Source organism: Bufo bufo, chromosome 3, assembly GCF_905171765.1.
Source record: "Bufo bufo chromosome 3, aBufBuf1.1, whole genome shotgun sequence".
Classification (NCBI taxonomy): domain Eukaryota; kingdom Metazoa; phylum Chordata; class Amphibia; order Anura; family Bufonidae; genus Bufo; species Bufo bufo.
This window is the reverse complement of record NC_053391.1, coordinates 34421674-34437414: the sequence shown is the minus strand read 5'-3', so window position 1 is coordinate 34437414 and position 15741 is coordinate 34421674. Positions and strand designations below refer to the sequence as shown.

Below are 15741 nucleotides of genomic sequence, written 5' to 3'. Positions count from 1 at the left end.
CGTTATACATAATATACCCAACGGGGAATTTATACGTGCCCGTCGAAATTGTTCTAGTGATGCGGTATGTGACAGGGAAATGGAATATGTTGCCAGCCGTCTAGCTAACCGAGGTTATGCTGAGCATTCTCTCAGCATGGCAAAACATGCAGCCCTTACAAGATCCAGAACAGAGAAATTTTTTTTCCAGTAATTCATATAAAAAAATAAAGAATCAAAGATATTCTTCTGTTCCGGTTTTTGTGACAGGCTACAGCCTTGAATATCCTCGTATATGTCAGATTATAAAAAAAACACCTTTCTATTTTAAAATATGATGATCAGTGGAAAGACATTGCATGTTCAGGTGTTAAATGTATAGCGCGAAGAGCACCTACGTTAGCCCAGAAAGTGAGTCCCTCTCTATTTTCAGACATTGAACATAGCTCACCCACTTGGTTAACCTATAAGGGTAATTATAAATGTGGTCATAAGAGATGCACCTGTTGTAAAGTAATTCTAACGGGTAGCCACATTTTCTCCCATGCGAATCAAGGATCATACCATTTAAAACAATATATCAACTGCAATACTAGCTTTGTTGTATATTGCATTACATGCTCGTTATGCCGCCTCCAATATGTCGGTTGCACTACCAATAGGTTAAAAACTAGAATCTGCAGACATATTTCTGACATTCCCTATGTTAAAACTAGGAATGTCTCTGCAGTCTGTTCACATTATGGGGCGGCACGTGGGGGCGACATTGCAGGTATACAAGTTCAAGGATTGGAGAGGGTTAATCCTCCTGTTCGGGGTGGAGACTACGGGAGGAAACTTTTAAATAGAGAATCATATTGGATCTTCTGCATGGAATCTTGTGTCCCTAAAGGCTTAAACCGAAAACATGATTTGATCCTTCCCTATTGACTTGTAACTCTTTTTAAGCTGTTTTATATGTAGAAGTGTTCGACGGCCGTATGAGGGTGTGACATAGATAATTGCAGCCACCTGATTTTACTTTCAGCTGGCTACTATTTAAAATCCTGTGTAAATGCAGTCCCCTTGTGGTCATGAGTAAGGATCAGTATTAGGGGATCCGAAACGCGTAGACATGGACTGTCTGTATGGTTTTTAACGCACTATTTTCAATAAAAGCTGCCGTGTTTGATAGAGAAGCTGGATCACATCTTTTCTTTTCTATGACTAAATTCAATACCGGAAAACTTTAACGCTAGTGTGAAAGTACCCTAAGAGTGTATCGAAATTGAATATTTTTCTTGATTCCTGCCCTGACATCTTAACAATGTGGTTCCCCCCCTCCAATGTTTTGTGACCTTCTCGAAGCCCACAAACTGTAGACCTTTCGTGTCTTGATTATGGAACTGTTCAGAAGAAAAGAATATCTGAACACTTGACAAATATAAAGAATGGTTATGAAAAACACTCCCTATCCAAACATTTCAAACAGTTCCATTATCACTTGACAAATATAAAGAATGGTTATGAAAAACACTCCCTATCCAAACATTTTAAACAGTTCCATAATAAAGACCCGACAGGTCTACAGTTTGTGGGCTTCGAGAAGGTCACAAAACATTGGAGGGGGGGGGGGGGGGGGCCACATTGTTAAGATGCCTGGATATGCAACAACTTCTGATAAAAACTTCTGATGAATATGTAGCTACAAGAAATAGGTTATCAATTTAATATAGAAGTATAGAATGAGGAAAATAAGAAAAAGAAAAATACGAGAAAATAATTTATTACGAATAATGGGATATAAAGATAAAATATGAATTTTTATTTTCAGTTTTATGTATTTTCAGTTATTTATTTTAAAATTTTTGTGTACTATGTTACTACTACAGTTGTGTTCAAAATTATTCAACCCCCAATGCTGTAAAGGGTTTTAGGGAATTTACTGTACATTTGTAATTGTGTTCAGAATGAAATCTTACAAGGACTTTTTAAAGAACCAAATGCAACTAAAATGACATCAATTGTTTTTGTAATACAGTATACAGTCATTCGCAAATTCAAGGCAAAGGGCACTGTTGAAACGCTACCTGGTCGTGGCAGAAAGAAGATGCTGACTTCGACTGCTGTGCGCTACCTGAAGCGCAAAGTGGAGAAAAGTCCCCGTGTGACTGCTGAGGAACTGAAAAAAGATTTGTCAGATGTGGGTACTGAAGTTTCAGCTCAGACAATAAGGCGCACACTGCGTAATGAAGGCCTCCATGCCAGAACTCCCAGGCGCACCCCCTTGCTGTCTCGAAAGAATAAGAAGAGTCGACTGCAGTATGCCAAAAGTCATGTGGACAAACCACAAAAGTGTTCTGTGGACTGATGAAACAAAATTGGAACTGTTTGGGCCCATGGACCAACGCTATGTTTGGAGGAGGAAGAACAAGGCCTATGAAGAAAAGAACACCTTGCCTACTGTGAAGCATGGTGGGGGGTCAATCATGCTTTGGGGCTGTTTTGCTTCTACAGGTACAGGGAAGCTTCAGCGTGTGCAAGGTACCATGAATTCTCTTCAGTACCAGGAGATATTGGATGAAAATGTGATGCAGTCCGTCACAAACCTGAGGCTTGGGAGACGTTGGACCTTTCAACAGGACAATGATCCCAAGCATACCTCCAAGTCCACTAGAGCATGGTTGCAGATTAAAGGCTGGAACATTTTGAAGTGGCCATCGCAGTCACCAGACTTAAATCCGATTGAGAACCTCTGGTGGGACTTAAAGAAAGCAGTTGCAGCGCGCAAGCCTAAGAATGTGACTGAACTGGAGGCTTTTGCCCATGAAGAATGGGCGAAGATACCCGTAGATCGCTGCAAGACACTTGTGTCAAGCTATGCTTCACGTTTAAAAGCTGTTATAACTGGAAAAGGATGTTGTACTAAGTACTAAGATTGAATGTCACTTGGGGGTTGAATAAAACTGATAATGATGTGAGCACAGAAAAGACATTTGTGGTTATTTCATTATAAATGTTATGTTATATTTGTCTGACTTACAATGTGCCTCTCTGATTTAATTGTAAACAAGATGACTGAAATGATCAAAATCAATGTCAAACTGGCCAAAACACTCAATTTCAGTGGGGGTTGAATAATTTTGAACACAACTGTATGTTACTATATGTTATGAACATTGGAATTATCACATACCCCCATTAAATAAAATGGGAGGCAATCATATAAAAAAAAACGCATCGGTAGATGAAAAAACACATTGAAAACGCATTAAAACCACAATGTGTTTTTTTGAAAGAGTTAAAGTAAAAATGAGGATAATAGATGAGAAGAAGGTAAAACTATGTGGGATTGTGAAACCTTGAACCAAACAAGATGTATATTTGTTCACAAATATGAGAAAAGCACTATATGCAATTATGGCATAAATGGGAAGTCCATTTTGTGTTTTTAATGAGACTGAGACCATCGGTATACACTGCGTGCAGAATTATTAGGCAAATGAGTATTTTGACCACATCATCCTCTTTATGCATGTTGTCTTACTCCAAGCTGTATAGGCTCGAAAGCAATTAAGCATATTAGGTGATGTGCATCTCTGTAATGAGAATAGGTGTGGTCTAATGACATCAACACCCTATATCAGGTGTGCATAATTATTAGGCAACTTCCTTTCCTTTGGCAAAATGGGTCAAAAGAAGGACTTGACAGGCTCAGAAAAGTCAAAAATAGTGAGATATCTTGCAGAGGGATGCAGCACTCTTAAAATTGCAAAGCTTCTGAAGCGTGATCATCGAACAATCAAGCGTTTCATTCAAAATAGTCAACAGGGTCGCAAGAAGCGTGTGGAAAAACCAAGGCGCAAAATAACTGCCCATGAACTGAGAAAAGTCAAGCGTGCAGCTGCCAAGATGCCACTTGCCACCAGTTTGGCCATATTTCAGAGCTGCAACATCACTGGAGTGCCCAAAAGCACAAGGTGTGCAATACTCAGAGACATGGCCAAGGTAAGAAAGGCTGAAAGACGACCACCACTGAACAAGACACACAAGCTGAAACGTCAAGACTGGGCCAAGAAATATCTCAAGACTGATTTTTCTAAGGTTTTATGGACTGATGAAATGAGAGTGAGTCTTGATGGGCCAGATGGATGGGCCCGTGGCTGGATTGGTAAAGGGCAGAGAGCTCCAGTCCGACTCAGACGCCAGCAAGGTGGAGGTGGAGTACTGGTTTGGGCTGGTATCATCAAAGATGAGCTTGTGGAGCCTTTTCGGGTTGAGGATGGAGTCAAGCTCAACTCCCAGTCCTACTGCTAGTTTCTGGAAGACACCTTCTTCAAGCAGTGGTACAGGAAGAAGTCTGCATCCTTCAAGAAAAACATGATTTTCATGCAGGACAATGCTCCATCACACGCGTCCAAGTACTCCACAGCGTGGCTGGCAAGAAAGGGTATAAAAGAAGAAAATCTAATGACATGGCCTCCTTGTTCACCTGATCTGAACCCCATTGAGAACCTGTGGTCCATCATCAAATGTGAGATTTACAAGGAGGGAAAACAGTACACCTCTCTGAACAGTGTCTGGGAGGCTGTGGTTGCTGCTGCACGCAATGTTGATGGTGAACAGATCAAAACACTGACAGAATCCATGGATGGCAGGCTTTTGAGTGTCCTTGCAAAGAAAGGTGGCTATATTGGTCACTGATTAGTTTTTGTTTTGTTTTTGAATGTCAGAAATGTATATTTGTGAATGTTGAGATGTTATATTGGTTTCACTGGTAAAAATAAATAATTGAAATGGGTATATATTTGTTTTTTGTTAAGTTGCCTAATAATTATGCACAGTAATAGTCACCTGCACACACAGATATCCCCCTAAAATAGCTAAAACTAAAAACAAACTAAAAACTACTTCCAAAAATATTCAGCTTTGATATTAATGAGTTTTTTGGGTTCATTGAGAACATGGTTGTTGTTCAATAATAAAATTAATCCTCAAAAATACAACTTGCCTAATAATTCTGCACTCCCTGTATAAGTGGGCAGGATTCCCTGGGCTAATATAGCCACTGAATAAGGAGTTGGTAAAACTCTGAAACGCGTTTGGTTTGAACTAGGATATCCTTTGAAAAACAAAACCCACTTGTGAATATTGATTACCCTACCAAGCAAATAGGGTATATATTGGAAAAATAAGAACTAAAGTGGAGCGCACCACGGAAAACTTGGTCATAATCATATGAACTTAAAAAGCTTCCCTGCAGTCTAAACGTGATCCGCTGCATCACGTGGGACGCCGATATTGAGCCTCGATACCACGTGAGTTACCCTGATCCAGACAGCGGGACTGCAGCACAGACATTTCCCCCATGCAGCTGAAGAGCGGTGGAGGTAAGTGGTAGCATCACCACATAGAATGTCATAATCCACCAACAGTGAGTACATGAACTTTATGACTGCTGAATATACAGGTGAAACTCGAAAAATTTGAATATCATGCAAAAGTCCATTTATTTAGTAATGCAAATGAAAAGGAATTGCATTAATGCAGCTTAAAATTAGAATTTTGTGAAAAGGTTCAATATTCTAGGATCAAAGTGTCACACTCTAGTCAGTTAATTAATCCATACCCCCTCAGCAAAGGGGACCTCAAAATTGAGACTTTGGGGTTTCATAAGCTGTAAGCCATAATCATCGAAATTATAACAAAGGCTTGAAATATCTTGCTTTGCATGTAATGAGTCTATCTCATATGTTAGTTTCACCTTTTAAGTTGCATTACTGAAACAAATGAATTTTGTACAATATTCAAATTTTTCGAGTTTCACCTGTATTATCAATGAAGAGCATGCTTGGCTATAAAGCTGAACGCCAAACAGTGTCAGAAAAACCTCATAGTAGTTTCTGATGTAGTGAAAATTCCTATTCAGCAGAAGACTTATTTTATATTTCTATGCAGGGTAACATGTAGCTGTACAGTGTAGTGGTTAACATCCTTGCCTTTAATGTACAAGGTAGGAAGTTTGAATCCCGGCTGAAACATTTATATATATATATATATATATATATATATATATAAAGTTTTTAGCCATAATATATATACATATATTATTATATATTTAGAATATATAATATATTATAATATATGTAAATATATTATGGCTAAAAACATCAGTAGTAGTTTCCCCACATATTATGCATTCAAATATATCAGAAGAATGATTATATATATATAATTTTTTTTTTAGTAATTACACATTTATTTTGTGTCGTACATTTTGTACAATTACTACCATTAGATGCAAGGACCTTATCCACTCAGCTATATATAAAACTAAATGCTAAACTGTGTCAGAAAAACCTCATAGCAGTTTCTGATCTAGTGAGTATTCCTATTCAACAGAAGACTTATTTAATATTTTTGTGTAGGGTAACATGTAGCTGTATAGTGTGCTGGTTAACATCCTTGCCTCTAATGTACAAGGTTGGGAGTTTGAATCCTGGCAGAAACATTTCAGAAATATAAAATAAGTCTTCTGCTGCATAGAAATTTTAACTACATCAGACACTACTATGAGGTTTTTCTGACACAGTTTAGCATTCAGCTTTATAGCTGAGTGGATAAGGTCCTTGCCTCTAATGTACAAGGGGTTGGGAGTTCAAATCCCGGCAGAAACCTTTCAGAAATTAGATTTAAATACACTGGGGTGTCCCCAAGCACTGACTCCATATATGGATATAGCTATATATGGAGTCAGAGCAGGGACTCCTAAGCCGAACTAGAGTGCTGACACCCTCCCCTCTTCAGAGCAGGGGGTGTTTGGGGTTCTTCCATTGTGCTCGGGTGCTCGGTAGAAAACACGAGCATCGCAAAGTGTTCTACTCGAGCACATGAGCACCTTTGTGCTCAATCAACAATGTGCTCAATGAAAGAAGTTGTGGACATAATACAAACGGCACTAATATTATTCAAACTTTCATCAACTAACAAAACTATATGTGCAAATAGCACATTTACACGATATTGCATATGTACATAGCCAACTGCCATATTGCATATGTGATCTATACAGCCATATTGGATGTTGATGTAGAAAGGAGCATGTTGGTATTACTGATGTGTTTTAGTATCTTGTTTTAATAGATTTTTATTTTTACTATATACAGTACAGACCAAAAGTTTGGACACACCTTCTCATTCAAAGAGTTTTCTTTATTTTCATGACTATGAAGGCATCAAAACTATGAATTAACACATGTGGAATTATATACATAACAAACAAGTGTGAAACAACTGAAAATATGTCATATTCTAGGTTCTTCAAGTAGCCACCTTTTGCTTTGATTACTGCTTTGCACACTCTTGGCATTCTCTTGATGAGCTTCAAGAGGTAGTCCCCTGAAATGGTCTTCCAACAGTCTTGAAGGAGTTCCCAGAGATGCTTAGCACTTGTTGGCCCTTTTGCCTTCACTCTGCGGTCCAGCTCACCCCAAACCATCTCGATTGGGTTCAGGTCCGGTGACTGTGGAGGCCAGGTCATCTGGCGCAGCACCCCATCACTCTCCTTCATGGTCAAATAGCCCTTACTTTCAAAGTTTTCCCAATTTTTTGGCTGACTGACTGACCTTTATTTCTTAAAGTAATGATGGCCACTCATTTTTCTTTACTTAGCTGCTTTTTTCTTGCCATAATACCAATTGTAACAGTCTATTCAGTAGGACTATCAGGTGTATTCACCTGACTTCTCCTCAACGCAACTGATGGTCCCAACCCCATTTATAAGGAAAGAAATCCCACTTATTAAACCTGACAGGGCACACCTGTGAAGTGAAAACCATTTCAGGGGACTACCTCTTGAAGCTCATCAAGAGAATGCCAAGAGTGTGCAAAGCAGTAATCAAAGCAAAAGGTGGCTACTTTGAAGAACCTAGAATATGACATATTTTCAGTTGTTTCACACTTGTTTGTTATGTATATAATTCCACATGTGTTAATTCATAGTTTTGATGCCTTCAGTGTGAATCTACAATTTTCATAGTCATGAAAATAAAGAAAACTCTTTGAATGAGAAGGTGTGTTCAAACTTTTGGTCTGTACTGTATATTTGAAGAAAGTACAAATTAATTTTGGGGCAATATTTTTGTCTTGCTTTTTAAGGAATGTATATTAAATAGTATCTAAGGATAATCAAGTCTCAGAGTTATTCCAGGTGAAAAGTGCCTATCCATAGCTATATAGAATTATTTATTTACTTAATTTATTTATTGTGACAGGGTGAAATCACACAAATGGAGCACCTTATCCATTGTAGCCAGGGAGTGAGCCGCTTTTCCATATATATTGCATTCCCTTTAATTCTAGTAGATTGGGTTTAGGTTCTGTTAAAACAAAGAAGCCAGTTTTGTCTTTCCGTCTAAATAATTACTTATGACTAAAATTATTTATTTCCTTACAGAACTCATTAATAATTGTTTCATGGATGTTTCTTCAAGTTGTTTCCTTCAATTTCATAATCTTCATGAAGCTTCTACGGTAAGACTGATATATCTGAAAGGAAACTCAGTCTGTGCTCTCTGTCACCACCTGCCGTCCACGTATATAAAGATGCCACATAACGGACGGGTTATTTATGGTATCCCCCACTTACTGCAACTCATTAAATTAATAGAGCAGAATCAGTAGAGATGAGCGAAGTTCATTGGCCGATTCGCCGAAGTTAGCCAAGAAATTTGATTTGTTACGAACTAATTTGTCACGAATCACTATAAATCAGGTATACCTGTATGCCACGGTGGCTGAGGGAATATATGGAGCTGCAGTAAGCCTGCTCCATACGCAGTGAGTGCTGGCTGAATAATACAGCAGACACCCGGCCGCAATGATGAGGAGCGGCGATCCGGGCGAATCCTCTAATTTAACCCCTCAATCAAGACCGATCGCGGCATCTGTGAGTTAAGGCAGAAGGATGCGGCTCCCTCTGCCTTCCGATTGGAGACCCCGCAGTGAGAGGAGCGGGGTTCCAATCAGTTACTATAGCAGCCTGGATGCTTTTCAAAGCTTCCCATGGCGTAAAATGCTATTCACCCTAATAGATCTCTATTAGGGTGCAAAGGACAATAGATCAAAAGATCCCAGGGTCTATCCCCTAAGAGGGTTAACATTTGTCACTGTAAAAGTGAAAAAAATAAAGTTTAAATCACCCCCTTTCAAAATTTTAAATTTTATATATTTAAAAAAATATATAAACAAAAAAAAACATTAAGTATCATCTTGTCTAAAAATATCAGAATTCTTAAAAAAATTTATAAAAATTTCCTGTACACTGATAATGAAAAAAATTAATAAAAACAGAATTTATTTTGTCACTCCCCCCCCCCAAAAAAAACATAACTGATAAAAATGTCATACATACAACAAAAATGGTACCAATAAAATCAAAATTTTGTCCAATAAAAACAAGCCCTAATACAGCTCTGTAGACCAAAATATAAAAAAGTTAAGGCTGCCATGTAATATGGTAGCCAAACAGGGACTGTTAAAAGGTATGGGGTTTGGCTGGTTAGGAGCATGGCACAATATGCCAATTATTGCTGTTGCGGCCTGCAGTCTCCTGAAAAAGACCCTTTTGTAAGGGGCCAAATGGGGCCAATATTTGACCACTGTATACATTTTAACTAATAATTAAAGTTATACTTACCAGGTGAGCCACCAGTAGGCTCAAACAAACTAATAAAAGAGGAGATAAAAATGGTCATGGGGCATGCACGGAGTGACACAAGAAGAAAGCCCCCTCCTTCCCCAGTTGCAAACCCACTTCTCCAACCCCAACTACTCTCCTGCACTACAGGTGCAGTGGCCGGGTTTGGGGTAGCCCCAAAGCTACGCTGGGTCCTCCGGACACCATCCAAGCATCACCATATGTTGCTGCTCTCTGGAAGGGATGGTAAGGCATGGTGCACCCCAATGGGAAATAAGTCCAGAGAGTCAGGGTCTGCAGTAAACCAGGGTGCTTCTTTACTGGACGAATTTAGGTGCAAAACAATACAGGCGAGGCATAGGGCTGGCTTATCCAGTCTCCTCCCTGGCAGTAGAAGGGTTTGATGCTGAGGAAAGGCCAGAGCTGGCTGTCCCTTTCTCTCTCTCAGAAGGCTGGTACCCTGGCCAAAGGCTTGAGGCCCACAGTCCGTAGCTCAGTAGCCCAGGTGGTTCCTTGGTCAGATGGCTGGTTGACCTTAGATACAGGCTGGGGCATTCCTGTAAATGCCACTAGCTGTCTTGATACAATGGGGCTGGATTCATGATGACTTGCTGTTTGTGACGCCAAATTGCAGTGGCTGGGTTTGGGGTGGCCCTAACGCTACGCTAAATCCCCCGGACACTGTCGAGGTGTCACCATGTGCTGCTGCTCTCAGTAGTCGGGGTGGCTCCTGGGTCACAGGATTAGAGCGCCCTTTAATACTTAGTCTCACGCAGAGTAAAGCTATGTGTAAAATAACAGATTAACTAAGCATGTTGCAGCAGTTCATCAAGATGCACACGGCTATTACACTCAACCTGCAGTGTCCCTGCTGTCTCCGTATAGTCTCTAAAAACTCTCCCTACGATTATACACTGGCCACTAGGTGGCAGCATAATCTCAATGTTGCTTAACCCCTTCCCGACCAGCGCCACGTACGGCGCAGCGGGACGTGACTTGCTGCCCAGCTCCGTACTATTACGGCCTGCTGATCGGGCGGGTGCAGCTGCAGGGGACCGGCTGTTCCCGTTAGCCGGACCCCTGCTGTATGCGCCGGCATCAGTGAAAACACTGATGCCGGCGCATTAACCCCTTCTATACCGCGGTCAGCGCTGACCGCGACATAGAAGGGGTTTGCTGCGGGTGAGCGAGCCCATCAGGTCCTCGCGCTGCTGTGGCAGGGACCCGATGGATGACAAGGCAGCCCGATGCCATGCAGAGGCTGCCCAATGCCTTGCATGGCATGGGGACCTGCCTTTTACGGGTCCCCATGGAGATCCAGCCTCAGGCCCGTCTCCTAGGCAACCTGTTAGTGTATTACTCTTTGTAATACACTAACAGGCAATGCATTACAATACAGATGTATTGTAATGCATTGCAGAGGGGATCAGACCTCAAAAGTTTAAGTCAGAAATAAAGTAAAAATAAAAAGTAAAAAACTGTGTTTTTAATAAAAAAAATAAAGTTTCGAGTAAAAAAAGAAAAACGCTCCTTTCCCCCTGATTTTATAATAAAAAATTGAAAAAAAAGAAGAAAAAACACACATATTAGGTATCGTCGCGTCCGTAATGACCGGCTCTATAAATATATGACATAATCCACCACGTCCGATAAACACCATAAAAAAATAAAGTAAAAACGGTGTCAAAAAAAGCAATTTTTGTCACCTTACATCACAAAAAGTGCAACATCAAGGGATCAAAAAGGTGTATATCCCACAAAATGATACTAATAAAACCATCACCTCGTCCCGCTAAAAATGAGCCCCTACATAAGAAAATCGCAAAAAATATATATATATAGCTCTCAGAACATGGAGACACTAAAACATAATTATTTTATTTTTAAATATGCTATTATTGTGTTAAAGTGAAATAAATGTAAAAATGTATACATAGTAGGTATCGCCGCGTCCCTAACAACCAGCTCTATAAAAATATCACATAACCTAACCCCTCAGATGAACACCGTAAATAAATTAAAACTGTATCAAAAAAGCCATTTTTGTCCCCTTACATCACAAAAATTGCAACACCAAGCGATCAAAAAGGCGTATGCCCCCAAAATAGTACCAATCAAACCTACACCTCATCCCGCAAAAAATGAGACCCTATCTAAGATAATCGGTCATAAAATAAAAAAGGTATCACTCTCAGACAATGGAGACACTAAAATATGAATTGTGTTGCTTTAAAACTGCTATTATTGTGCTAAAGTGAAATAAATAAAAAAGCAGACATATTAGGTATTGCCGCATCTGCAACAACCTGCTCTATAAAAATACCACATGACCTAACCCCTCAGGTGAACACCAAGCGATCAAAAAGGCATATGCCCCCCAAAATAGTACCAATCAACAGTGATGGCCAGTTCGCAGTGTTCGCCGACGAACACATGCAATCTGCCATCTTTATTCCCAAGCCCGGCGATGCAGAGGTAAGTCCTTACCTGTGCCTGCGCCGCGAGCCGCTCTGAAACACATGCGGTCACCGGGAGCAGGCAGTTTCGAGAACAGCCTGCTCCCGGTGACTGCATGTGTTTCAAATTCACTGCGAACTGGCCATCACTACCAATCAAACTATCCCCTCATACCGCAAAAAAGGAGACGCTACCTAAGACAATTGGTCAAAAAATAAAAAAGCTATGGCTCTCAGACTGTGGAGACACTAAAACATCATTGTTTTTGTTTAAAAAATGCTATTATTGTGTAAAACTTAAATAAATAAAAAAAAGTATACATATTAGGTATTTCCACGTCCATAACGATCTGCTCTATACAAATGTTGCATGACCTAACCCCTCCGGTGAACGCTAGAAAAGTAAATAAATAAAAACGGTGCCAAAATTAGCAATTTTTTGGTCACCTTGCCGCATAAAGTGTAATAATGAATGATCAACAAATCATATGTACCCAAAAATTGTACCAATAAAAACATCAACTCTTCCTGCAAAAACCGAGCCCCTGCACAAATCGATCGGCAGAAAAATAAAAAAAATAAGTCAGTCATTCAGACAATGGAGACACAAAACATAATTTTTTTTTCAAAAATGCTTTATTATGTAAAACTGAAACAAACAAAGAAAGTAGACATATTTAATATCATTGCGTCCATAACAACCTGCTCTATAAAAATAGCACATAATCTACCCTGTCAGATGAATTAGAGAAATATTTAGGTGACAGCATTGCTACAGAAATGCACAAACCCAGTGTAGAGCAACCTATAATGACCCCCTTCAAAATGCCAACTCACTGGAAACAGGTAAACCTACAGCGAAACAAAGGAGTCTTTGAACAGCAATATATACAAAAATAAATTTTATTGAATACATAAATATAAAAGCATCGAGATAACAAGACACATACAAAATGTGTGATACCTTCCAGCGGACAGAGTATACATAAGTCATTAAATGCAAAGTGAGCACATATAGAGAGAGGCTGCGAGTGTCTATATACTGAGCAGTTTACAAAGTGCCAAGTGCACCAAGTATACAGCCTACAAAAACAGAAACCAATCGAAGGTTTATCACATAGGTGAAGTACAGTATATGCATATAATATACCTACAGTTTACCCATAATGTTACTGTCACCACTAGGAGGACCACACAACCAATGTGATACTTCCAAGCAGACAGAATATACATAGGCCAATAAATGCAGCGTGAGCACATATAAGGAGAGCCTGCAAGTGTCTATGTACTGAACAGTTATAAAGTGCCAAGTGCAACAGCCAGGGCCGTCTTTAACAAGGGGCAAAAGTTGCTCCTGGGGGCCCAAGGCAGCTGCCTCTTGAGCCCTGCTAGCCACTGCCCCGGGTGTCAGGCTGTCAGCTACACAGGGGGTGCTGCCATGCCTGCCGGTGTTCTGCCACTTTTCTATACCCGGACAAAAGTCTATACCCGGAAGTGATGTAGCTGCACCGGAAGTCACGTGGACGCGTTGGAATCATCTGGAGGAGGGGGTGTGCACGCTGCGCAAGCGCATTCGGCTAAAGTATGTTAATCTGTATTTTCCCAGCCCTCCATTTCTTTACTATCCATCTCTTTCTTTACCATCCATCTCTTTCTTTACCATCCATCTCTTTCTTTACTATCAATGGCGGCATAGAGTTAGCTTTAGCAAATGCTGAGCGCAGCGATGCCGAGCCTGATGTGTGGCGAGCAAAGCGAGCCCGCGAGGGTACAAATTAATGTAGATTACGGGCTCGCGGCATTCTGCCAGATTACTATACTTTAGCCGAATGCGCTTGCGCAGCGTGCACACCCCCTCCTCCAGCTGATTCCAACGCGTCCACGTGACTTCCGGTGCAGCTACATCACTTCCGGGTATAGAAAAGTGGCAGAACACCGGCACTCCAGGCAGCGTACTGTGAGCTGTAATTCTCTAGGACCTTAGATGACATCATCACCATGTGACCAGTAACCTAGCAATATTACTGGTCACATGGCTATGAGGTCATCAAGGTCCTACCAGGAGTGTTGCAGGAGAAGTTTGCCTTAACTATGGAGCTTTTTTTGTGAAGATTACATAAGAAAAAGGTGACAGGGGCTGTTATGCTAATATACTGTAAACTACTGTATAGTGGGGTGCTGTATAGTGTGGGGGCCTGTATAGTGTGGGGGGCTGTATACTGTATACTCTGGGTGCTGCATATTGGGGAGTGCTATACTGCTGTACTGCATAGTGTGGGGGGCTGTATACTGTATACTGTGGGTGCTGTATATTGTGGAGTGCTATACTGTATACTGTGAGATGACATCACTGCGCCAGCCCGCGCATCCCCGGACGAGCGCGTCGGGGCCGCGCCACCTGACAGGCGGGAGAAACCTTTGATCTCCCGCCTGCAACACTTCGCATTCCGGACAGCGCGATAGTAATCGCACTGCCGGAATGCACATAATAGGAGGGGAGGTTTCTCCCCTCTTCCTATTATGCATAATTATCTCCAGCAGCGCTGGAGATAATTAATACAAAGGACTCAGATTCTATTAAATCGGAGTTCTTTGAAGCATACAGGATGACCGGACTCTTGTCCGGTCATTCTGATGCAATTAACCAGATGGCATCAGTGTGAATGCTTGGGGCACATTCACACTGATACCTCAGATTTTGGTGACATTTTTCCCATCAATGGGGCCTATAAGGGGATAGGCACATATTCCCCACAGGGGCCACAATGAGCCCCTGTGGACCACTAAGGGCAGATGTGCGCAGATGCTGGGCACATCTGCGCACATCATCCTATAATGTGGCTGTTAATGCATGCACACATATATATATATATATATATATGCATAGGTCTCAACCCTTCCTCAACAACTACTGTATGTCATACATCATATATTACATATCAAACATGGCATATCCTAAAATTGTGCAAGACACTTTCAAGCGCAGAAAGGCAAATCAAACATCTATGGAGAAATCCATACTCACCTGGTCCCCACCACTCTGTTCTGGCTCTGTGACTCCAGGGATGTCATCACAGGTCGTCTGGCCCCCACATGTAAACTTCCTACATCAAGATGCAGCCAATCACTGGCCTCAGCGGTGATGGTCTACCTAAGTGGCACATCACTGCTGGGTCATGCACCTCTTGGAGACATGTCTCTACTGAAGCCAATCTTTGGATGAAGTGACGCATATGACCCTGTCTGTCCGGAAGTTGACCGATGGGAGCAAAAGACCAGTGAAGACAGTCAGGAAGCAGGTGATCATGGATTTCTCCAAAGGTCCTGCTGGCTGGATGGCAAATATAATAAAAAATAAACCTGGATAATCCCTTTCGGTCAACTCCTAGTTACATCTGCAGGATGTGTCCACTCAATAGAGTCTGTAGCTGGTGCCTTAAACACTATAGGGTTGTAATCAGTGGCGTACCTAACATACAGGCAGCAGTGGTGTGCCTAGGATGTTTGGCACCCGGGGCGGGTCCTTTCTCTGGCACCCCCCCGCCCCCAATACTTGAGCACATACCTCTTACATCCAGGGACATCTCCTGTCATGTAGACCTTCTCTTTCCTCTTCTCCTCCGCCATGAC

At 41.1% G+C, this 15741-nt stretch overlaps 1 protein-coding gene across 9 annotated transcripts in view; it reads left to right on the top strand.

Annotated features, from left to right (window-relative positions):
• Positions 1 to 15741, top strand: part of LOC120994463 (interferon-induced GTP-binding protein Mx2-like) — a 143809-nt gene that overhangs the window by 118595 nt on the left and 9473 nt on the right. For all 9 annotated transcript variants that reach the window (XM_040423057.1, XM_040423051.1, XM_040423053.1 and 6 more), the window contains one exon: positions 8414 to 8490. In XM_040423057.1, coding sequence (XP_040278991.1) covers positions 8414 to 8490 — 77 coding nt within the window. The remainder of the gene's footprint in view (positions 1 to 8413; positions 8491 to 15741) is intronic.